The sequence below is a fragment of the Papaver somniferum genome, chromosome 4 (genome assembly GCF_003573695.1).
Source record: "Papaver somniferum cultivar HN1 chromosome 4, ASM357369v1, whole genome shotgun sequence".
Classification (NCBI taxonomy): Eukaryota; Viridiplantae; Streptophyta; class Magnoliopsida; order Ranunculales; family Papaveraceae; genus Papaver; species Papaver somniferum.
This window is the reverse complement of record NC_039361.1, coordinates 10,613,196-10,635,908: the sequence shown is the minus strand read 5'-3', so window position 1 is coordinate 10,635,908 and position 22,713 is coordinate 10,613,196. Positions and strand designations below refer to the sequence as shown.

The 22,713-nt window shown below is 36.7% G+C and overlaps 6 protein-coding genes across 6 annotated transcripts; 2 read left to right on the top strand and 4 right to left on the bottom strand.

Moving 5' to 3' along the window:
* The first annotated feature begins 595 nt into the window (after positions 1 to 595).
* LOC113271991 (F-box protein At5g07610-like) lies at positions 596 to 1,867 on the top strand. The gene is made up of 2 exons (XM_026521910.1): positions 596 to 1,091; positions 1,308 to 1,867. Exons 1-2 carry the CDS (start codon positions 857 to 859, stop codon positions 1,865 to 1,867), a joined length of 795 nt encoding a protein of 264 aa, XP_026377695.1. The 5' UTR covers positions 596 to 856.
* A 1,831-nt stretch (positions 1,868 to 3,698) lies between these two features.
* LOC113271990 lies at positions 3,699 to 4,310 on the bottom strand. Its single transcript, XM_026521909.1, has one exon. The coding sequence runs from the start codon at positions 4,308 to 4,310 to the stop codon at positions 3,699 to 3,701; it is 612 nt and encodes a 203-aa protein (XP_026377694.1).
* Positions 4,311 to 6,718: 2,408 nt separating this feature from the next.
* LOC113271989 lies at positions 6,719 to 7,666 on the bottom strand. The gene is made up of 2 exons (XM_026521908.1): positions 7,501 to 7,666; positions 6,719 to 7,431 (listed from the first exon to the last, which is right to left on the bottom strand). Exons 1-2 carry the CDS (start codon positions 7,664 to 7,666, stop codon positions 6,719 to 6,721), a joined length of 879 nt encoding a protein of 292 aa, XP_026377693.1.
* A 384-nt stretch (positions 7,667 to 8,050) lies between these two features.
* On the bottom strand, positions 8,051 to 8,962 carry LOC113271988. The gene has a single exon (XM_026521907.1). It carries the CDS (start codon positions 8,960 to 8,962, stop codon positions 8,051 to 8,053), a length of 912 nt encoding a protein of 303 aa, XP_026377692.1.
* Positions 8,963 to 15,867: 6,905 nt separating this feature from the next.
* On the top strand, positions 15,868 to 17,520 carry LOC113274730 (BTB/POZ domain-containing protein At5g41330-like). Its single transcript, XM_026524123.1, has one exon. It carries the CDS (start codon positions 15,934 to 15,936, stop codon positions 17,332 to 17,334), a length of 1,401 nt encoding a protein of 466 aa, XP_026379908.1. The 5' UTR covers positions 15,868 to 15,933; the 3' UTR covers positions 17,335 to 17,520.
* Positions 17,521 to 18,283: 763 nt separating this feature from the next.
* On the bottom strand, positions 18,284 to 22,264 carry LOC113274729. The gene is made up of 2 exons (XM_026524122.1): positions 21,905 to 22,264; positions 18,284 to 20,297 (listed from the first exon to the last, which is right to left on the bottom strand). The coding sequence occupies exons 1-2, from the start codon at positions 22,007 to 22,009 to the stop codon at positions 18,732 to 18,734; spliced, it is 1,671 nt and encodes a 556-aa protein (XP_026379907.1). The 5' UTR covers positions 22,010 to 22,264; the 3' UTR covers positions 18,284 to 18,731.
* Positions 22,265 to 22,713: the final 449 nt, after the last annotated feature.

Below are 22,713 nucleotides of genomic sequence, written 5' to 3'. Positions count from 1 at the left end.
GCCATTACTGCGGATGCCGGTGAACCATTAATTCTCGACTATATTATCAAGGTTTACAAGGAGAGCAAGAATTGGATAAAAAAAAGTGTGAATTATGTCGTATGTTGTAATCGGGATGTAGGACTGAAAAGGTCAAACAAGTATTTATTTACTGCGAGGATCTGGTACTCGCTCAAAAAACGAGCGATACCCCGTACCTCGCTATGTGAAAGCGAGGATGACTTGCTCGCTGAATTTCCTAAAGCATGGATCTAGACCTCGCTTTTTCCGATGTTTCGGCGCTGATCCTTCCTCGCCTATTTTTAAATCCCCACTCACGTTACCTGCTTTAGAGCAGAGAAAAAAAATAATTATAATTTTGTGAGGCTTTAGCCATTGCTTTATGTCACTAACATTACCTATTATCTGAGTCTCCACTGCACTCGGCCTTAGCCATTGGATCAACTTAAAGATCCGGTTCAAGTATTTTCTTTGACCTGTTGGTCCGGTAACCAGTAGTCAAAAAGGAATACTGTGTATAGAAAGCCCAAAGGGTTTAAGCAAAATGGTTTTTCAGAGGGTTTTGGGAGGAAGAACAATTCAGTAAGAAAAAAAATCTAAATTCTCTGAAAAATGTTTGCTTTCTGAGAAATTTGTAAAAATTTGATCTTCTTTTGTTTTTTGGTTTAAAGATCATTAAGTTTGGGCTTTACGGTTGGTACTGAATCTACTGATAAAATTGGGGATCATCAGCTAAGGTTTATTCATACTTTCTTCTTCAGGAACTAGATCAGATATTGAAGGGGATGCCGTGAGCCTTACTGTCAGGTAATCGCTACTGAAACTGAACTAGTTTGTAACTAATTTTTCAAGCAAGATGACTTCTATTTATGATTGCAACAATACATCGTCAGCATTAGCATCTCTTCTAGTTAGTAACGTTGATATGTTAACCAAGATTCTATTGCGTTTACCAGTTAAATCTCTGCTAGTGTTTAAATCCGTATCGAAACAGTGGTTTTCCCTTATTTCTGATCCATTTTTCTGCAACAAATACAATAAACTTCAAAAATCACTTTCAATCCGGGGCCTATACACACAAGACGTTTCATGTGATTGCAGTGTATCAATTTACAGAGAGAACTCTCAATGAGAGGTTTTTCATTACAACCACACACTGTCATTTGGACAGTATTAATACAGAAAGAGAAAGTCAAACATACACTCGTGTGAATAAAGAGTGAGAGATACAGCTGTCCTGCACGTGTGACTGAGAGAGGGAATATCTAATTCAAAACCTTAACCTACACTGCTTATTTACTCTTAACCTTCACCACTGCACGATATGCTATTATCATGTGGTGTTTCCTCAAGACTCCAATACGTTCCCCTCGATGAATCCTCATCCTCTGCCCCCTTCAAAACCCTAGATTTTATCAATGATCCATCAGGTATAAAGATAGCGCAATCTTGCAATGGTCTCATTTGTTGCAGGAGTAATCCCAGACCCATTGACGATTTATATAGTACATACTACGTCTGCAATCCATCTACGAGACAATATTGCCCAATTGTTTGTGAATCTAAGAAACATGAGAACGGTTTTGAACAACTTTTTAGTGTCAGTTTAGCATATGACCCACTCAAGTCACCTCATTATAAAGTTGTTTGTCTTTGGTTGGTTTCAAGACCTATGATTTTTGCTGCCAATTGTCAAATTGAGATATACTCATCTGAAACAGCTTCATGGAAGCTATCTGGTGAGGTTTTCTCCAGAATGTATCGTAGTTACATGAGAAATGATGTGTTTTGGAATGGTTCATTGCATTGGATAGACACATTTTTCTTCGGCACTTTTTTTTTTACTTCAATGTTGTACAAGAAATAAGGATGGAAATGAAAATGTAAGTTTATGACGAAATGCTTTATATGGAGCCAAAACACTTTGGGGAGTGTAAGGGTCGCCTATATCTTACACTTAGTCCTGTACATTCACCTGCCAATTTTGAAATCTTGGAAATGAAGACGGACTACACAGGTTGGAGCAAAAGATATGTTGTTAATCTCCAGCAAGTGTTATAGGCGTATCCAGGATTTGATGAGTATTCATCAAAGGAATTCGATGTATTACTTGTCAGGGAAGTAGAAGAGGAGTCGCCGAAGAACATGGTATTAATGCAGAGTAAAGGATAAAATTCTTGCTTATGATCTTCAGGACATGAGCTTTAAGGAAATTCAAAATTCTCGACGAGATTTTCAAGATAATGTTGCTTATCAATACTTTCCGTTGCTCGCTCGTGTTTGATTGTGTACTTCATTTGCTAGACCTGTTCTTTTTAACTTTGGTATGTATTAAAGAAGTGTGCACATTAGAGTTCACACTGAAGGGTATTTCTTTATTAATGCTGAACTTTTTTAATATGTTCTTAAGCTTTTGGTGGTTGCAGTGGGCAGTGCTGATATGAATCTATAATGTGAACTAACCCGACTGATTTTATATTTTTTTATGTTTGGTCAACTTTCTTTGTTCTTACACTACTTATGTAAGTTCGGTGCTTTAGCTCTAGACCTGATTTTCTTTTAGGTGGTTGTGGATCTTGAAAATTCTGAGGAGAATTAGATTTGGGCATGTCTACAGGGAAGTTAACTTCTCTGCAGACACACACATGCCAAGAGGGGTGCTGGTTTGAGAAGTGGTGAAGTTTAGGCTTTTGATATTAGACCAACTTTTTGGGGAATGCTGGAACGTCAAGATACCTTGTATTATTCAGGTAGGCTAGATGTCTTGAGTGTGTTTTTGTTTTGTTATGTGTTTTGGTTGTGAGTCTCTGTTTTGTAAGGTTCTTTGGTGATTTAAAGTCAAAAAATTGGGTCAATATGTCACGGCTCCTTAAACGAGTGTTATGTACCGGTAAGTAGGACTTCTGTAGAGGCTACAAGTCCAGACATAGCATTCTTGTTACTTATTATACATACAGCACGATTTTTGCTAGGCTTAGAGCAGGATGAGATTTGAGGACACCAAAAATCGAATACCGACTCTTAGTTAGGACAAATTGTGTGAATTAGGACAGATTGAATAGCATTACTGAAACACACGACTTTTGACCTGACATTTCTTTCACCTGTGGTGATGGTGGTCAGGGTAGGCAAGCAATGACAGTGGAAATAGTAATGCAAACTGTGATTTTTACGTCTATCAAAATCCCATCTCTGTCCTTTTCGACTCAAGTCACCCTCTCAAGAATCTGCAAGGAAAATGGAATTCCAGGTAATGTCTCATGCAGCACCACCCTTGAAGATCGCATAATATGATTTGATGTATAGAACTAGGCTTGCAAAAATTAGATCATGACTTGGATACATAAATCAGTAATCAAGGAGCAGTTTCAATTATAGCATACCAATAACTGCCAAGAAAATCTGCAATATTCTTCCTTTCTTTTGCTATTTGCTGGGCTTTGTGGGGAAAAAGAAACATAAGGGCAACGTAACAAAGAGAATGATATGATAATCATTTTTTTTTCTTTTCTGAATCACATTTCATTAATAATAAAAGGAGGGATTACAAAAGAGTTGCTCCCATACAAGCACCCCATTACAAGATCTAAAAGAAAAGGAAAAAGAACTGAAAACTACATTTGCATCAGCCCATTTACAAGCCCAAACAAGGAAAAGAGAAGAAACTGGAAACTACATTTTAATAAATTCCTTTCTTTTTAGCAGAATCTGTAGTATTCCACTCCTGGTAGTTCAATTCTGGTTAGGAAGGAAGGTCTCCCCATGATAAATTGTCTTTCACCAGCCGCCAAGTTAGCTCCTCTTTTAGCTGCAGAATCTGCAGAAAAATCTACTTCTCTGAAGCCGTGCATGTAAATGATAGATGATATTTTACTGGTAGCTTTAACCCATCTCATGTGAAGAAACCATGGAACATTCCCCTGAGCAAAATCCTCAATCACTGATTTTGAATCTGAACATAAAACAATGTTTTTCAGACCCCGTTCCACTGCTAATTCTGCTGCACACACTACAACATACACTTCTGCAATGTAGTTAGTACCAATGCCTATACCTCCAGATAAGACTCCAAGCACTTGACATACATGATCCCTCACCACAACACCAAAACCAGCTGCTCCAGGGTTGCCAAAAGATGAGCCATCACAAAAGAACATAGTATAACCCATAGGAGGAGGTATCCAATAGCAGGTTTTGATACACTGAAACTTACTATGTCTCAATCCAAGTTTAAAGAAAGCTATTATCTGCAGATCATAGTTTTGGTTCCATTTATTACTTTTCATTCTATATCCACCTTCAAAAACCATTTTCTGAATTCTGATTTTGAATTGTTGTGTATTTGGTTTTATATCCTCAAATATTCTCTTATTTTTTGAAACCACAATTCTTTGATGACTGAGCATGTTGCAGTTATCCAAGTCTCTCTGATCAGTGGACTGCAGTTTTTTGCACTATTCCAAATATCTTCAAAGGAAACAGGCATTCTAAATTTGAAAATAGAGCATATCCATCTCCAGATGTTAACACTAAAACTGCAATGCCACAGAATATGATTCATGCTATCTTGTTCTTTCTCACATATACAACATCTGGAAGCTAAGCTATACCCTCTATCAACCATTACTGAATCATCAACAAAAGCACCTTGAACTATTTTCCAGACATTACTTGAAATGCTTGGATGAAGATAAGAATTCCAAATTTTATTAGAACAAGGCATCTTGGGTTCTTTATGTCTTAAAAGAGAGATGGCTGAAGAAGTGGTAAACTTACCATGTAAAGTGCATGTCCAAAAGAGTTTTTCTTGTCCCCCTCCTATGTCAGGTAAGCTGAAAGAGTTAAATAACTGTTGCAAGTCTTGAGGAATTCTCCAACTGTCATCTTGAATAAGATCATCTACCTTCATTTGCATATTATTTCTCATATAAGGAGTTAGTGCTGCTTGTTCTATCAATGGAGATTCATGAACCCAATTATCAATCCAAACATTCACTTTTTGACCATTGCCTATGCACCATTTGATGTGATTTTTTAACATACTCCAAGCCCACTTCAGTCCATGCCAAATAGAAGAGAGTTGTCAATTTTCATTCCATTGACCATTTGCATTTTTGAATTTAGCTTTAATGAATAATGCCCATTCTTCTTCAGAGTTTATAATTTTCCACATCATTTTCATCAGCAGAGCTTTGTTTATAATTTCTAATCTTTGAATACCAAGACCTCCTTCACTAAATGGAGTGCAAACTTTCTTCCAAGACAGAGTTTTATATTTCATTTCTTCTGTATCACCAGACTAAAGAAAATTCCTTATGATCTTTTCACAAATTTTAATTGCTGAAGCAGGCCATTTATAAACACCCATTTTGTATATTGGAATACTGCACAAAACTAACTTAATAAGCACCAGTCTATCATTGAATAAGAGTAACTTCCCTTTCCAAACAACAAGTTTCTTATTAAACATTTCTAACATAGGCCATATTGTAGAGATTTTGACTTTTCCAGGAGAAAGAAGAACTCCTAAGTATTTATCAGGATATTCACTCAATTCCATTTGCATTAACTCCCTTTTTTGAGTTCTCTTGAGTGCAGAAGTACCATCTATGAAAAGCTTGCTTTTGTCTTTATTAATAATTTGCCTTGTACCCTTTTGATACTTTTCCAGTAATGTTAGAAGATTTGTAACATTTTTCTTTGTTCCATTGCAGAAAATGAGCACATCATCAGCAAAAAACAAGTGAGTTGGATGAATACCTCTCCTAAAAACCATTGGAGCTAATGAGCCTTCCTCCACAATTTTATGAATGCATCTACTAAGCACATCCTCCATTATGACAAAGAGAGTTGGAGATAAAGGGTCTCCTTGTTTGAGTCATCTTCCTACTGAGAAGAAACCTTGTGGACCTCCATTAATCATCATTGACATTTTAGCCGACTCGAATATTTGTAACATTTTTCTTTGTTCCATTGCAGAAAATGAGCACATCATCAGCAAAAAACAAGTGAGTTGGATGAATACCTCTCCTAAAAACCATTGGAGCTAATGAGCCTTCCTCCACCATTTTATGAATGCATCTACTAAGCACATCCTCCATTATGACAAAGAGAGTTGGAGATAAAGGGTCTCCTTGTTTGAGTCATCTGCCTACTGAGAAGAAACCTTGTGGACCTCCATTAATCATCATTGACATTTTAGCCGACTCGAAGAGTGTTTGCAACCATTGGCACCATGAATTGGAAAGGTCATATTTATTGAGTACTTGAAAAAGGAAACTCCAACTTACAGAATCATAATCTTGAGAGATGTCAAGTTTTAAAGCAACATTACCTCCTCTTCTCTTTTTCTTCATTTCATTAACTAATTCAGATGCCAGAAGAATCTGCTATTGTATGCTTTTACCTTTAATATAAGCCACTTGTTGATGTGTGATGAGCTTGGTCATAAGTGAACTCAACCTGGTATTGATAATTTTGGTGAAGAGTCTGAAACTTACATTGCTAAGACCAATAGGTATAAAATGGTTGGGAGTTTTTGCACTTTCAATCTTAGGAAATAACACCAAAAAATTTGAATTAAGGCCTTTAGGTATGAATCTTCTTTTCCAACAGAATTGCACTGCTTGAACTACTTCTTGTTTTATAATGTCACAACATGCTTTTGTAGAAACATCTTGAGAAGCAATCAGGACCAGGTGAGCTATCTGGGTCTATGTTAAAAATTGTTTTTTTTTATCTCTTTTTCATTTGGAATAACATCAAGCATTTGTTGATCATCTTCAGTTATGACTTTTGGAATAACTTCCAGGAGACAATCAACTTGCTCTACTTCTTTAAACTGAAACTTTTGTTGGAAATGCTGAACTAAAGTGGATGCAATATTTGATTGATCAGTTGTAATATCACCATTTTCATCTTGCAACTCACTTATGAAGTTTCTAGACTGTCTGATTTTGAAGTTTGCATGAAAGAAACCTGTATTTGCAGATCCTTCCTTGACCCATTTTGTTCTATCTTTCTGTTTAAGCATTGTACTTAGATGAACCTCCTTGGAGTTAAAATTATTCTCAGCAACAACTAGATTGTCTAAGGCTTCAGTGTCAGCAGGATTTAAATCCGATAAAAGCATTGCTTTTTGAACTTCTTCTTCAACTTCTTTTAATTTTAAATGCACATTTCCAAAGACATTCCAATTCCAGTCTTTAAGAATGTTTCTTAATTTTTTTAACTTTTGTTGAAAACCAAAAGCTGGATCACCAATCACTTCTTCACTCCAACTTTGAGATACAACTTCCATGAAACTAGAGTGAGATAACCACATTTTATGAAATTTCCAAGGAATGTTTTTTGGCTTAGGTATATTCACACTCCCACCCAGCAAAGGAGCATGATCTGAAGCTATTCTCAGACCAAGTTTGTAACCCCAATCTTCATATTTTTGAAATCATAAGTGATTGTATACATCTCTGTCCAAATTACATAGAATTCTCCTATTACCATGCTGACAATTTGACCAGGAATGTTGTAGACCAGTTTTATGAGCTTGCATCAGTTCACATTTAGCGAAACAAGTATTAAAATCTTGCATTGCTTTTCTATTAACTGCCCTGCCACCTATTTTTTCTTCTGAAGAAGTAATAGAATCGAAATCACCAATGGCCATCTATGGCTGTTTTAAATCACTTATGAGTTCCATTTCAGTCCATAAAAATCTTCTTTGAACAATACCTACATGAGCATGAATACCAGAAACTAGAACACCACCCACACTTACTGTTATCATTTGGATGGACATTGAAACCACTGTTGGTTCTGGTAGAGATTTATTCCAAAAAAATCATATATTTCCTTTATTATTTGAAACTGAATTATGAATAACTTTATTCTGCATACCTGGCAAATTTTACTTATTGCAAAAGGAAGAACTGCAAAAAAAAATTGGGTTCAGCTATAAAAACCCATGAAGGCTTAAACTGATTTATTAAGGACCTTAATTTATTTTGAGCCCTAACTCTCCTAAGGCCCCTTAAATTCCAAAAAATAACTTTCATTGTTGAGATTGGAGGCCCTTAGTGCCTCCCTTGTTCTGATTTTTTCTAAAATTGTATTTAACTGGATTTTGTTGAGATTGTACCTTTGGAGCTCTTACAGCTTGTGATTCATTTGAAGTAGAACCTTGTTTTGTGGATGAAGGCTTTTGAATAATTTTAGACCAAGAATTAGTTGGAATCTGCTCTTCAGAAATAGTACCTTCTTTTCCATTTATGTACTTAATCACACTCTTTTCTGGAACATTATCTTCCACAATTTGTAATACTTTAGCTGGAGAAAGAATGTCTCTATCTTCATGCATTTCAATAATGTTTTCATCATCATTTGTATTTTGTAGAGAACCAAACATTCCTGGTGTAATATTAACTGAATTCCTTATTTGATGAACTGCTCCAACTGATTGATTGAGTTGAGTTACAGGAGTCTCACAATTGCCAACTTCACCTGCTTCAAAATCTCTGGAAATTTTTTTTGGAGTAACTTCAGGTACTTGACTACTAGTTCTTATTGATGGATCACAAATATCAAATTTCTCTCTGCTTGAGGTATTTACTTCTTTTGGTGTGTTGCTAGTCGATTGTTGTGTAGCAGAATCTTGTGAAGAAGTTTTCTTTGCTCTACACTCAATTTGCAAATGCCCAACAATTTTACAATGATCACAAAATTTTGGAGGCTTTGTTAGAATCAGACTTTGCATAAATCCTCCAAACTTTGTTTTAATCCATAACTTGTTTGGAATATTATTTGCTAAATCAATATTCACCAAAACTCTTGCACAATATTCGTTATCATAATTAAGAGTTGCTTCATCAACTTTCACTGGAGTTCCTAGAGCTCTGCAAATTGTGAAAAGGGTTTCTTCATCCCAATATTCCAAGCTTAGTCCTGGAAGATGAACCCAAATCATTGCCTACGAAGTTCTATGATTCTCTGGCCTAAAATATGGAATCCAACTACGAAGCCACAAAACTTGATTGCAAACTTCCCATCTTCCTGCTTTAATAGTCATTATGTATCTATCATTATCAAGCTTAATAGTGAAGAAACCTTTTCCTAGCAAAATCATTTACATTGACCTTCAAGTTTCCATTGATTTTTCAGATTTAGAACAGCTTCAGAAAATTTCAATCGAGCTAAATCTAAACGACCAATTAATGAGAATTTCCAAGCATCACAACGTTCTTCAGTATTATTTATCAAATCAAATAGATGGACTTTCAACTGGAGAGTTAATCAAATCAAAAACTGATGAATCCATTTCTGGATTTAAATTTTTTCCATAAAAGATAAAGAAGTACCCTAATTATAGCAAGATACGAAGAAGAAAACCTAAAGATGATGAAGTAAAACACCAATCATGAGAATCACCTGGAGATCCACATGAAATTTCACCTGAATTAATGCTTTGATGCACTGAAAATGAAGATGAACGAAAAAAATTCTACTGAGTTGATCACCGATCCTCAGAGCTCAACCAACTGATCCCCTCCCAGAAGTATCAATGATATGATAATCATCGAAATCAAGAGATTAATATTTCAGAGATTGGAATGAATGTTATTCATTCATGGTTCAAATTTATCCTTTTCAGAGATTTGATTCTCAACAGCAAGGTAGCATTAGATAACGGCTAGATATAACTGAGTGAAAGTGGGTTTCTTTTCAGAGCCTAATAAACAGTAAAAGGTTGGAATGGGCTGGGCTTCGCTCAGGATTTATCAAACATCATCACTTTAGGGTTAGTCTAATGGCACATTGGCACCCAAGATTCAACTTTCACAACTGAAAAACGTCGCCAAAAGAGGTGATTATAGATAGCGTCAGTTTCGTTGAATGTGATATAGAATCAACATAGGAATTTGGCGTCCCAAATATTCCAGAAACGCCAAATGGGTAGGCGTATAGGAAATATTTTATGGAAATTCAAACGTCAGGGTCATGTAGACCGTATGATTCATAGTTTTGTTGGTCATCTGACGAGTTGATAGATCAGACGCCAAATGGTTTGGCGTCTGATGATAAATCATTTGGCATTTTTTGACTTGAATTTTGAATTCTCATAAGTCTTGGATGTTGAATTTTGGTGAATTGTCGTGGGTGTGAATGTTGAATCTTGGGAAACGATTCGACTAAGCCTTATCATAAAAAATCAGAACATGACCTATAACTAGTATGCATTCCTCGCCTCGGAGCATACCCATTGTAAAGGGTTTGAATCTCCCTCCCTCTAATGAAGATGAAATACAAAACTCCATAGTACTTGCGACAAAAATGTCTAAAGGTACCCATCCCATGCCAACAAACTAAGAGCACCTCCAATGGTGTTTGAGTATAAATCCTACGTGGAAACCTAGAAAGTAGGTTTTTATTTAATATTATATCCATATAAAATCATATTTTGAATTACATCTCCGGTAGTGTTTGTATCTATATTTGTATTTATATAATTGTCATTTGGTTATAGGTTACTTAATCTAAAAAGTGGGCCGAAATAATTTTAAAACAGAAAAATCGATGATGTGGGTATGAATGGGAGTATCTAAATTTAGATATTCTCATCCAAACTCAAACCGTCAACTTACACCAATTTTTGATTATCCAAACACCATTGGAGAGAGTTTTTTTTTATATATTTTAGAGTGTCTAAAATCCTATGTGGTACCATTTTTTGCTAGAGACTGAAACTCTATTGGAGATGCTCTAAGGTCAACAAACATGATACTACTTTTACAACAAAAAAAAAAAAGTATTATCACCATTTCGATTTGGCCTACAAAACAAAAAAAAAAACGAAGGTACTACTTTTCTTGGGATGGAGGCAGAATCAGACCTAAAGAATTTGTTTCTAGGGAGAAAATAGTATCAGTGATCAAGTGCAGTGACATCCAAGAAAAAAAGACATATCTTCACCTTTTCGATTTGTCCTGGTAAACAAAGTGAAGGTATCACTTTTTTTAGGTTAGGAATATTATTAAACCTAAAGAATTTGTTTTTGTGATAGAGGTAGTGTCGAGGACTAAGTACATTATAGCAGTGTAGCAGAAAAAAAGTGATACTTTCACCTTTTCGATTTGGCCTAAAAAAAAAGTGAAGGTTTCATATTTTTTTTGGGACGCAGGTATTACATTATGGTTGCGTCCGAGAAAAGTGATACTTTCACCTATCCGATTTTAGCCTAAAACAAAATTAGTATCACTTTTCTGGAATGGAGGTAGTATCAAACGTAGAGAATTTGTTTGTTGTACGGAGGTAGTGTCAAACCGATACTTATACCTTTTCGGGTTGGCCAATAAAAAAAAAGTGAATGTGTCATTTTTTTTAGACACGGTATCGCCAAACTTTTTTCTGGAATGGTGGTATAGTGTCGGTGACAAGTGCATTACAATGGCATCACAGAAAAATGACATTTCCATCTTTTCGACTTGGCCTAAGGCCTACTCCTATGAACATGGCAAATATCAGAGTTTTCCATATATGCACCCACTATGGGTATGCCAAAGTACCAAACATATATGTTTATATGTCAATTATAATGTATATGCATACACGACACACTTTCCAGCGAGTGATAGAGGCAAGTGATAGCGTGTCTATCACTAGATGATCAAATTCCCGCTCTTGGTCATTCCAGCGCCAGCGCTATTCAAGATCTCGCTCGCTGACTTAAACATCGCTCATAAGTTCCTCATCCAACGACTATTATTCCCCTTATAAATACCCATTTCAACTCACACCATCTCAATTTCAAATTCATTTCGACATGCCTAGTGGTCGCATAATCGAATTGGATTTCAGTCGAGAAGAAGATGTTTCTCTAATTCGATGTTAGATTTCAGTTGCAAGCGATAGAGATTTCAATTTAGAGACTTTTGACTTATGGTACACTGTGTTTCATCAATAACGATGTGAGAACGTATCAGCAAATTATGTGGATGATAGGGGATAATCTTGGGTTTTCAACTGAAGAACTAAAGATTAGAGCTCATACCAAATTTGCGGAAGACAACAAAAGATGGTTTAGTTACGACGAATGTTATGAACTTTACAAGGTTCACGTGCAGGGATTCAATTTTTAAGTATTGTGTTATGCAATTAAGGTTAATTTTTTATGAAATGTAAAACTAGTTTCTATTTAATAAAAAGATACATTTGAAATATTTAAACTAAATTACGTCCATAAACTACTCATAAACTACTCATTTCCTTGGACATTTCCTTCCTTACCAAAGATTCAATTGCCCGCGTTTTCTGGACCAAGAGTGTTGTTCAACATATCAGTTAGCGAGCCGGTTTGAGACTCACTTGGTGGTTGAGTCTCATCAGAATCACCATAACCTTGACAAATAATGGGTTTAGGGAGCAGGGGAACATGATAAAAATCTTGAAATGCGTGTTGTTGATATGCTGGAGGAGTTCGCTAAAATGGTTGAAATGCTGATGAGATTGAGGAAATTGGGGTATACAGAGTCTATTTCCTAATTGCTTCCATGTTCAAACCACCACCAGGAGTCATTATGTCAGTTGGCATTTTCCTAAACAGACGTGCAAGAGTTGTATCCATGCTAACGTTTTCATCACCTTCACGTACTAATTGATTATCTAACTCTTCATTTGGAGTAAAACTTTCTGGTACGTCTTGCATAGAATGAGCTCTCAAACTTATTTCACTTTCACGACTTCGCTGACTTGATCGATTGGGACTCATGCCTCTACCACTCGGACTCAAATGAGTCATTCCTCTACTACTAGGACTCATTTTTCTACTACTACCTTCACCATCATGACCGGAAAATCCTTGACTCATGTCAAACATCATGCTTTCCCTCATTTTTTGTAACTCATCCAAGTGGAATATCTGAAATCCATGTAATAGAGAGTGATAATCGTTCAACTGGGTCTGATACTGCTCCGGTGTAGCATTGACCCCCCCCCCCCCCCCCCCCCCCCCCCCCCCCCCCTCTATTATGGATAAGTATGATCAGGTGCAATAAAACAATTGGATAAGTAACAATCTCTCCAGATGTGGTGAATAGAGTCTGTACATCCCGCTTGAGAAGGATATGCAAATGTGTCGCCTGTCTTTGATGGAGGTTGGGAAGGAAGAAATTCTTCGCCAAGTGGTATCCTACCTAAAGATGGGAAATCCATCCGGCCCAAACATTGCGGTTGCATAGAAATATTGGCCTTGCAAAATAGTGTTAAACCAATATAGATTATCAGTTTTGTCATCGGCTCCTGTATCATTTCATCAACTTCTTGCCAATGATGACCTTCCCTTATCAATTTCAAGTAGTCATCTTCAAAAACCTCTTCACTTGGATAGGGGTTGACGGCTATTATTGTCCTTTTCTGCAACTGAAGAAGTAGTCTTTCACCATAATACCAAACACCCTTTCCAGAAATAGGTAGTCAGTCTGTCATCGACTACTGGATCATTTCATCAGCTTCTTGCCAACGATGACCCTCCCTTATCAATTTCAAGTAGTCGTCTTCAGAAACCTCTTCACTTGGATAGAGTTTGACGGATATCATTGTTCTTTTCTGCAACTGAAGAAGTAGTCTTTCACCATAATACCAAACACGCTTTCCAGAAATAGGGTTGTATAACACGATCCTTTTAAGATTAGTTGTACCATACTCCGAGCTTGTTCTTCTTCGAACTCAAGGATTGCTTCATACGACATGGACACAAGGTTAAGGCTTGTTCTATAAAAATGTTGAATCCTCTGAACAACAGCAGTATGTTGACCATCTTCAACCTGTTTTGCTTGCCAATTCTCGGAATCGTACTTCAGTACATGACCGAAAAACATTGGTGTAATTCTTAAGAGAAAGTTCTAAAACACGGAAATATGTATACCACCAATACTGAAAATAATAATATTATTGGTTAGTAAATTTTTCATGTCAAAATAACTAACAAATAGTGTGCAAAATATTGGTTCTTACCCTCCAACACTCCCCAAAAAGCATTAAACTATCTTTGACACACGTCGAGCAATTGCCGAGGGATATGTAAATCTCTGATAAAATTGGAAACCCCCAATCGTTTCTTGGTGCTTCGTCTAAATCTTCTAATGCTTCGAGAAAACCAACTGACACCACTGAGCTAGCATTTGGAAATAGACATTGGCCTAGTGTCCAAAACACAAACAGATGTTCGAGCCCCTCATAATGCACAGGGAACAAATATTCATTATTTCCTAACATGTTCTCATTCATTTTCTTTGCATAACGTTGCAAAAAAACTTTCAACCCAACCACTTTTAATCCATTTGCTTTTATTTGTCTATATGCATCATTTCCTTCTACATCATTTGAGTATAAAGGAAGTCTTTGTTTCTATCTATCTTCTAATAGCCATTTTAGTCTGTTAAATGGAAGTGAGTTTCCATCATACGAAATTCCCATTAACATGTACAAATCTATTGGTGTAACTCCTATTTAACAACATATTCATAATTAGAGTTTTTTTTTTTAATTTTATAAAAAATAAAAAACATATTCTAAAGATTTAATTACTAGAAAAAAACTAATTTACCGCATTCAAAATCTTTAACAAAAGAACATGTTTGTAGTCTTCCACCATCTATCAAATATAACTTGAACTCGTTTAGTCCTTTTGTTTCTAGGATGTATATGATATAAATGTCGCCAAGGATATCTTCATACTCTCCCTTGAACAACAGGGGGAAGTAACCCAAACATTGTATGGAATTCATACCATCCACCTCTTAGATTGACTGAATTAACTCGCCCCAGATGGCCAGATATGTGCATAGGGAGTACACCATCACCAGCTACTTGTCTAATATATTAAAACTCATATTTATTATCCACGACAAAATTTAATCCACTTGTTGGGGTACTAGTAGATCCTTTTAGTTTTTTTTTCCTTTTCTTTTCCCACTCGCCATATTTGTTTAGGAAGTAAAACTAAAGAGATTTCCTAGCGAAGAAAACAGAAGAACAGAGAAAAGTTGAGAAAGGAAGAAGAGGTAAAGTGTGAGGGAATAGATGGGACGGTGCGGTATTTATAGGCGTTAGAAAGTCGAACGTTTGCGATATTAATCATAACGCTAGCGTTAGAGTCAATATCGAGCAACATTCATGTTAGCGTTGACGATAAAGACTTTATCGCCGGCGATACTGTCAAGATCGTTTGCTATAAACTCTATCACTCCGTGGTTTTTCCATAATAGCACAACTCGTTTGCCATACCACCTGACATTCCAAATAGTTTGTTTTTGACATGCGCATAGGAATAGACCTAACAAACAAAGCGAAAATATCATCTTTTCTAGGATAGGAGTATTATAATTTTTTATTCTGGAACCGAAATAATGTCAACGGGTAAATACATCACAACATCGATTCAGAAAAAGTGATATTTTCACACTTCCAGTCTGCCCTTAAAAAAATGAAAATGTCCCTTTTATGCGATGGAAGTAGTTTCTCGGACGGAGGCAATGTGACTGAGCAAATACATTGCATTACAGCAGTCAAATTTGATTCTGGTCAATTGGCACGTCTTTCTACAAACAAAAACAAAAACAAAAACAAAAGAATCTATTTCTTCTTCTTCACAACTTCCTTTTGACATGCATCAAACTGATTCCATACTTCAACAACTACCATTCTAAACTCCATTCACTAGCTTATCCAAAGCCACGTTTCAAACTCTCACACGTGTTACAATCCTGTTTATTGATGTTAGCGGTAGTAGTTTTTGACCTTCTAGAAGAAAGAAAGAAAGAAAGGCAGAAATACACCCAAATCTTCTTCTTTTCTTATTTCTAGGTTTTCCTTTTCTCTGTTATTCTCAGTTAACAGAGAAATTTAGGTCTTTTTTTGATTTTATTGAAGATTTTGAGAATTATGTCTCCACCATTTGAAGGAGGAAATCAAATAAACACTGGGTTTGTTCAGAAAAAACCAGAAACTAATGTTATCAGTATTAATGTTGGTGGTCAATTATTTCAAACAACAAAACAAACCCTAGCTTTATCTGGTTCAAATTCAATCCTCTCTAAAATTTCTTCAAGTTCTGTTTACAATGAAGTTACAATCCCATTTATTGATAGAGATCCAGAGATTTTCTCAATCTTATTATCACTTCTCAGAACAGGAAATCTACCATCAAAAGCGAAAGTTTATGATTTACAAGATTTGATATTTGAAGCTAAATTCTATGGAATTGAGAGTTTGTTAGTGAATTCTGTATCAAACCCATCTCAGTTTGAAGGTTTTAATCTAGAAAAATCATTCCTTTTACCACTTAATGGGAGGGATTCAGTTTCTGTGATATCAGCTACTCCATATGGTTCAATTCATGTTGCTCATGGGAGCAAAATCACATCTTTTGATTGGTCATTGAATAGGAAGTCGACAATTTTGACTGAGTTTTTAGCTATTGATTCTTTAGTAGCTATTGATTCTTCATTAGCAGCTGCAGGTGCAACAGATTTCTCTGGGTTACAGATTCTGGATTTGAAGAATGGAGTTGTTAAGGAACGCGTAGTTTGGGAGAATCAAACGCGGTCTAGTTCAACTGTACAAGCAATTGGTACTAACGGGGCACATTTGTTTACTAGCTTCGAATCTGGAAGGCGGAATTCGAGTTCAATTATGGTGTTTGACATCAATGAAGGGTTTAAACCAGTCACAGAAGTAGGCCAGCATGAGATTTATGGTGCAGAGATTAACTCAGGAATTCCTGCAACAAAATTGAAATGGGTGGATAGCTTTAATCTGTTGATGGCATCTGGGTCTCATGGTGGTCCATCTGGTATTACAGGGAATGTCAAGTTATGGGATTTGCGTTCGCGTAAAATTTATTGGGAATTCAATGAGAAAGTTGATTGCTTTGCAGATGTTACAGTTTGTGATGATTTGGGGTGCATTTTCAAAGTTGGTGTGAATTCAGGTGAAGTTTATTTTGCCGATATGAGGAAATTGAGTAGCGAAAAGCCATGGGTGTGTATCGGTGACGAAAGGAAAGGGTTTGGGAAGAAGAAAGAAGGGTTAGGGTGTAAGATCGAGAGCCATGGGAATCAAGTGTTTTGTAGTAAGAATGGCGATATTGAATTGTGGTCTGAAGTTGTTTTAGGTAATAAAGGGGATGGAGATAGGTTGTTTAGAAGAAATTTGATGGGGAGAATGAAAGATATGGGGAAGAATAGAGTTACACAAATTGGTTTTGGTGGAAATAAAATGATTGTTAGCCGAAAAGATGAACAGTGTGTTGAAGTTTGGCAAAGTTCAGTTAGGGGGTTCTGAATTTTTTTTTAGAGATGGAAGATTTGTTTTGTGCATAGAGAAAATTATCATGTTTGTAGAATCATGCCAGTGCAGTATTGATAGATGAAAAACCAATTATTCTTATCTGAATTCAGTGTAAAAATGTTGATTGATTGTTTTGTTAGTGTTAAATTAAATGAGAAAGAAACAGAGAACTAGATATGAGATTGTGTTCAATCATGAGACATAACTTCCAACATGGAATGCCCTGTTTGGGGCCGTCAATTTGCACTTCTGGCACACTGATCCTAGCTTTATACAGGTTTTTGGAGGCTCAGTATGCGCTTCTTGCACACTGATCCTAGCTTTAGACAGGTTTTTGGAGGCTAACAGTATGTTTCTAGTATGCTGGCTGAGCGGTAGGTAGTGCGCCATTGAGATATGGACTGCGCAGTTTGTGGCATCTAATTTGCGCTTCTTGCACACCATGATCCTGTTTCTAGTTATTCTGTGTTTCTTGTATGCTGGTGGTTCTGAGTTTCTTATACGCCTGCGGTAAAACGCTGATTGCCGCCCACCTTTGCAGCTCAAGTTTTCTCCCAAGTTGGCTTCTATCTGTGAACTGGTATTAGGTGGATAGATCAACTGGAGGTAATAATTGCTGATCCATTTTTAGTGTGGTAGTTGGTGTTCATGTGGTAGCTGTGTGTGATTTTCTCAATTTAGATTGCACAGGTGGGGAAGTGGTTGGCAGTTGCATGATTGAACTGGCATATAAAATAACATAACTGCAATTCTCAAGACAGATTACAGCCAAATCCATGTCATGCAAAATCAAGCAATGTCGTGAATTACATGATTCTGAGAGGAAGGGAAAATATGATTCTGTAGAGGACCACAAAGGGCAGAACTAAGCTGATAAGTTTTCAAGTTGAAAAAGATCTGTTAATAGCATCATTACAAGGTTACATAATGGGGGACCTCAAAGTGCAAACCCATTAGAATTTTATACAACATCTAATCAAAAATCTCAAGTTTAAGATCATCTGAGAAACTATCTTTTAGTTACTATTATTATTATTACATATAAAACAGCAAAACATTATCTAAGAACAGTGCTGGTTATTTTTCTAACAAGTCAGAACCTTGAGCAAAATAAAATTAATACAGAACTAGAAACCTACTTTTATGTTCTTTGAAACTTCAGGTTAGGAATTACCCTAAAAAAAGCAGTATTCCAATTTCCTTCAGTGGTGGTATAAAATTCCATCCTTTTTCCTGTCCCAGCCATGATGATCTCTTCTATCACTTTCACTTTTCTCCAAGTATTTGTAATGCGACAATTAAGATTGTATGTGTTTCGATTGCCTTGCTCCTGAACTACCGTGGTTGTCCACTTGTAAAATGATATACAATTTCTACCGTATGATATACAATTAGCTAACACCTGGTTGCAACACAGGAAAGAAGGTCCAGTTATCGTGGGGACCAGATTCCTTCGCCACAGCATTTTCCTTCGCCCACCAGTCAGGTTTGTCAGAGGTTCCGCCGTCTGAATTTTCAAACTTGAATTCTTTAACTGACCCAACGGAAGTTAGGATAGAAGGCTGTTGAATATGTTGCTGCTCTTCTTCCCCATCCACAGAATCTTTCTCGGCCAAGTCATTTGATGTTGGCCCCTCTGCTTGATTAGGAGGATGTGCATCTCTTTCAGGTGTGCTTGCATTTACAGCTGAAGCCTCAGATATTGTTCTCAGTGGCACTCCTAATTCTTTCTCCAGGCATGTTGCAACTTCCATTGCATTCAACTCAAATGAGACTCTGTGGTTCATTGTCGAGTCATTAATTTCAGAGCCATTGTCAGAGTTTGCAAGTGACGCAACCTCTGAGATCTGATTCGCCAAAATAAACTCTTTATCGTACAAGGCTACAGCCGGATCTGGTGTACGGGATCCAGAACTCTGTCTTGTTCTCGTCACCCACCTAGATGCTGAGAGCTCATTTAGATTCCAAAGGTTGGAAACATCTCCAGTGCCTTCTGAAATCTGATTCTCCGAAAGAAATTCCTTATAATTGGAGGTGGGTCCAGCAGGATCTGGTGTAAGGGATCCAGAGCTTTGTCTTGTTCTTGTCACCCAGTTAGATGCCGAGAGACCGTTCATATTCCAGAGGTTGGAATCATCTCCAGTGCCCTCCGGAATCTGATTCTCCAAAAGAAAATCTCTCTCATTCGCGGGAGGTCCAGCAGGATCAGGTGTAAGAGACCCTGAACTTTGTCTAGTTGTTACCCACTTAGATGTGGAAAGTCCTTTTATATTCCAGAGCTTGGGAACATCCCCAGTGTGGAACTCGAGATAAGTACGTCCACCGGAATTGAACTCAGAATCGGGGAAAGGAGATGAAGCACCTGATCTGACTGAGCTCGGTGATATTAATTGGCCAACTGGACTTCCTGGGTATAGCTGATAGGACTGAAATTCATGGTGTGAGAGTGGGAAATTTTGATTCGGATCATGATTTCTGAGGTTTGGGTCTAGAGATGAGGACAGAAGCTGAGCAAATGGGACCTCTGGAGATGAAGGCGTTGTTAGCTGAACGGGTTCGGGAGGGGGAGTGAAGGGCGCGGTGGAGGGTTCGGTGGTGAATGTTGAGAAAACTGGTGGTGAAACTAAATTCTTCTCATGTGCATATGGACCAATTGCAAAAATGGAATTTGGCCCAGGAGAGTACACATTAGCTGAGAAAGAAGTGAAGGATAGTAAACCTGCCGGTGATTGTGTAGATGAGTTGGGGTCTGATTGGAGGAAAGAAGCAGGAGAAGAGGGAGGTGCAGCGAAGGGTAGTATTATACTAGGAGGGAGGAAAGAAATCTCGGCGCCAGGGGCAGCAGCGCTACCTGATATCATGGGTTCAGGAGTGAGAACAGCATGTCCAATTCTCTTCCTATTTCTCTGAGCTCCAAAACACCAGTATCCACTCCAACAGCTTCCCCATCTTCTTTTCTGAAAGGATTTAGAAGAATACATTAGATACATTGCAAATAAACTACAGTTCAAAAGGAGAACAGTCATTGTATTATATGATACCTTATAATAAATAAAAGTAGTAAAAATTAGTGCGACTGGTTAAATTTCCATAACCATCCTTACTACATGAGAAAGAGAACTTGGAACAACTTGCTAAAGGAATCCAGTTTGATGATAACTGGGACCAACAACTTTTATTTATTGCTGACACAAGATTCTACCCGCCTAATGCAAAATATATCAACAGAGAGAAAGAAAAAAAAAACACTGGTGGAAAAGAAAAAAAACATTTGATCAGTTCCCACTTATGGAAAGTAAACAACAGCTACTGTTAAAGCTAGAAAAAGAGGAAAGTTCCTCAAACATATACTGAAACTGAAATTAATAAAATGAAGAGTTCAGAGCCGTATTTAGCAGACCCTTAAGAGTCCTCAAAGTGCCAATTCATCTCTGAAAGGTAAGAAAAGTCTAAAATGACATGTCGAACTCTATCCATACCAAAAAAAAGAAGCTTCCCCTCAATGTCAATGAAGACTGTGACATACTAGTCATCTAAAGTCGTTTTACACAAACAAAGGTTTAGCTCTTGACTCATTCAACTAAACCCCAGAAACTGTATACTATTCCGGGTTATGATATTCTTGCGCAGATGCACGAATAACTGACACTCACAGTCACTCACAAGAAACAGTTACTGCACTCTTCAAGAATTAAGTAGTTAGCCATATAGCATCACTACGTCTGTGACAAGCAAAACACATCTAAAAATGGCCAAACTGCTAGCTAAAATACATCCAAAAGACTGTTCTTTGCGTATCACAGCATTCAACTACCACATTACAAATGTAAGTAACAAACAAATTAGGGACGCCCACTGTTTCGTCATCATAATGCCCGCAGCTCTCCACCAAATAGAATTCATCACATGTAATCACTAAAGAATCCATTTCCAAATTAGGGCACTCAAAACTATTGATCCAATTTCCAACAGAATCGAAAATTTAGTCCAAATTGGCTAAAATCAAACATTTACACTTACCACTTTATCTTTTTCAAAACAAAAAACAAATCAACTTTTCGATTCTTTTCTCTTTATAAGGGTTTTCACAGTTTACTTTAAGAAAACAAAATTTGGAAGTGGTCCATCCATCATCATCATTTAGTGCTCATCAGATTTCATTCATTCATATAATAACTACTTCTACAGAATTTGAAAGTGCTCATCAGAAATCATTAAAATCTTATCACCAGCAAGACTTATTCAAACTAGAACTATTTGTAGATCTTTATAAAGTCAACTTTCAGAAAAAAAAAATAAAAATCCTAAATTTGTAAAAACTAAAAACAACCCGGATTCCCAAATCACACAAATTTCCAAGATTCACTCAAATTAGATCTCAAATTTACTAACAAAAACACAACAAACAAACAAAAAAAATCATCTTTTTATGCCCCTTTTTTCCAATTTCAAGCTAAATCCATACAGAAAAATCCCAATCAGATCTTGATTCTGACAAACCCAAATCAAGCAAAACTCAAACAAATTAAGACAACAAAAATGGATAAAAACAACAATTAATCACCTGAACAGAAGTGGATTGTTGAACACGAGCTTCAGCAGTAACAATAGCAGTAGCAGCAGCAGTTATTGTGTCCATACTAGTATAATCATTTACACCCCCTCTCATATCTCTTTGAATCGAACCCTAAATAGATTATCTACTAATAACAGAATCAAACCAACTAAATTCTCTCTACTCAAACCTCGTGATGATAAGAAAACCCATAATTTAATACCCAGAGATTGAGAAAGAAGAGAGTGAAGGAAGAAACAGAGAAATTGTGAGATTGTTTTGATGTTATAAATGAATTTGAGAGAGAGAGAAAGAGAGAGACTGGTCTGTTAAAAGAGAAGGAGAGTTTGAGTGATGAGGTCAAACACGGCAATACCTTGATTTCTTACATCAAAAACTTAATCATTTATTACGTGAACTTATTACGTTAATTAATTATTTTATTTAATTTTCTTAAAGGCACTACTAGTATTTAAAAAAAAATTGAATTTCTTTTTGTATTTAATTTGGTGTTATTTTTACAATGTTATCCCGCTTTGTTTCGTGAGTCTGTCATGACTACTCGCTAGTTTTGCTAGTTATCCTACCAAGTTACTAGGGCTCGGCTGCGTAATAACATCTTGTACATGCACTTTTAAAGTGTCAGATTTTGCAGCATTTCTTGCTTAACAGCGTTTCTTAACAGACCGCGCAAAAGGAAAAACTATGTGGAAATCGTTACTCACATAGAGGTGGGCTCCTGGGACCAGAAGACTAGCAGGGGGCCCATTTTAGGGCCCCACCTTTGGGAGATTGTGAGAGCGGCGGTTTTCTTTCAG

What these genes read in the sequence shown, in the direction of transcription:
- LOC113271991 (XM_026521910.1), top strand. Translation starts at nt 857, where the DNA reads ATGACTTCTATTTATGATTGCAACAATACATCGTCAGCATTAGCATCT. An exon ending in ATACACACAAGACGTTTCAT is followed by an intron (nt 1,092 to 1,307) that starts GTGATTGCAGTG and finishes TTTACTCTTAAC; the next exon opens with CTTCACCACTGCACGATATG.
- LOC113274729 (XM_026524122.1), bottom strand. Translation starts at nt 22,009, where the DNA reads ATGAGAGGGGGTGTAAATGATTATACTAGTATGGACACAATAACTGCT. An exon ending in AACAATCCACTTCTGTTCAG is followed by an intron (nt 20,298 to 21,904) that starts GTGATTAATTGT and finishes AAATCCTTTCAG; the next exon opens with AAAAGAAGATGGGGAAGCTG.
- LOC113271990 (XM_026521909.1), bottom strand. Translation starts at nt 4,310, where the DNA reads ATGGTTTTTGAAGGTGGATATAGAATGAAAAGTAATAAATGGAACCAA.
- LOC113271988 (XM_026521907.1), bottom strand. Translation starts at nt 8,962, where the DNA reads ATGATTTGGGTTCATCTTCCAGGACTAAGCTTGGAATATTGGGATGAA.
- LOC113274730 (XM_026524123.1), top strand. Translation starts at nt 15,934, where the DNA reads ATGTCTCCACCATTTGAAGGAGGAAATCAAATAAACACTGGGTTTGTT.
- LOC113271989 (XM_026521908.1), bottom strand. Translation starts at nt 7,666, where the DNA reads ATGGCCATTGGTGATTTCGATTCTATTACTTCTTCAGAAGAAAAAATA. An exon ending in CTGGTCAAATTGTCAGCATG is followed by an intron (nt 7,432 to 7,500) that starts GTAATAGGAGAA and finishes AAAAATATGAAG; the next exon opens with ATTGGGGTTACAAACTTGGT.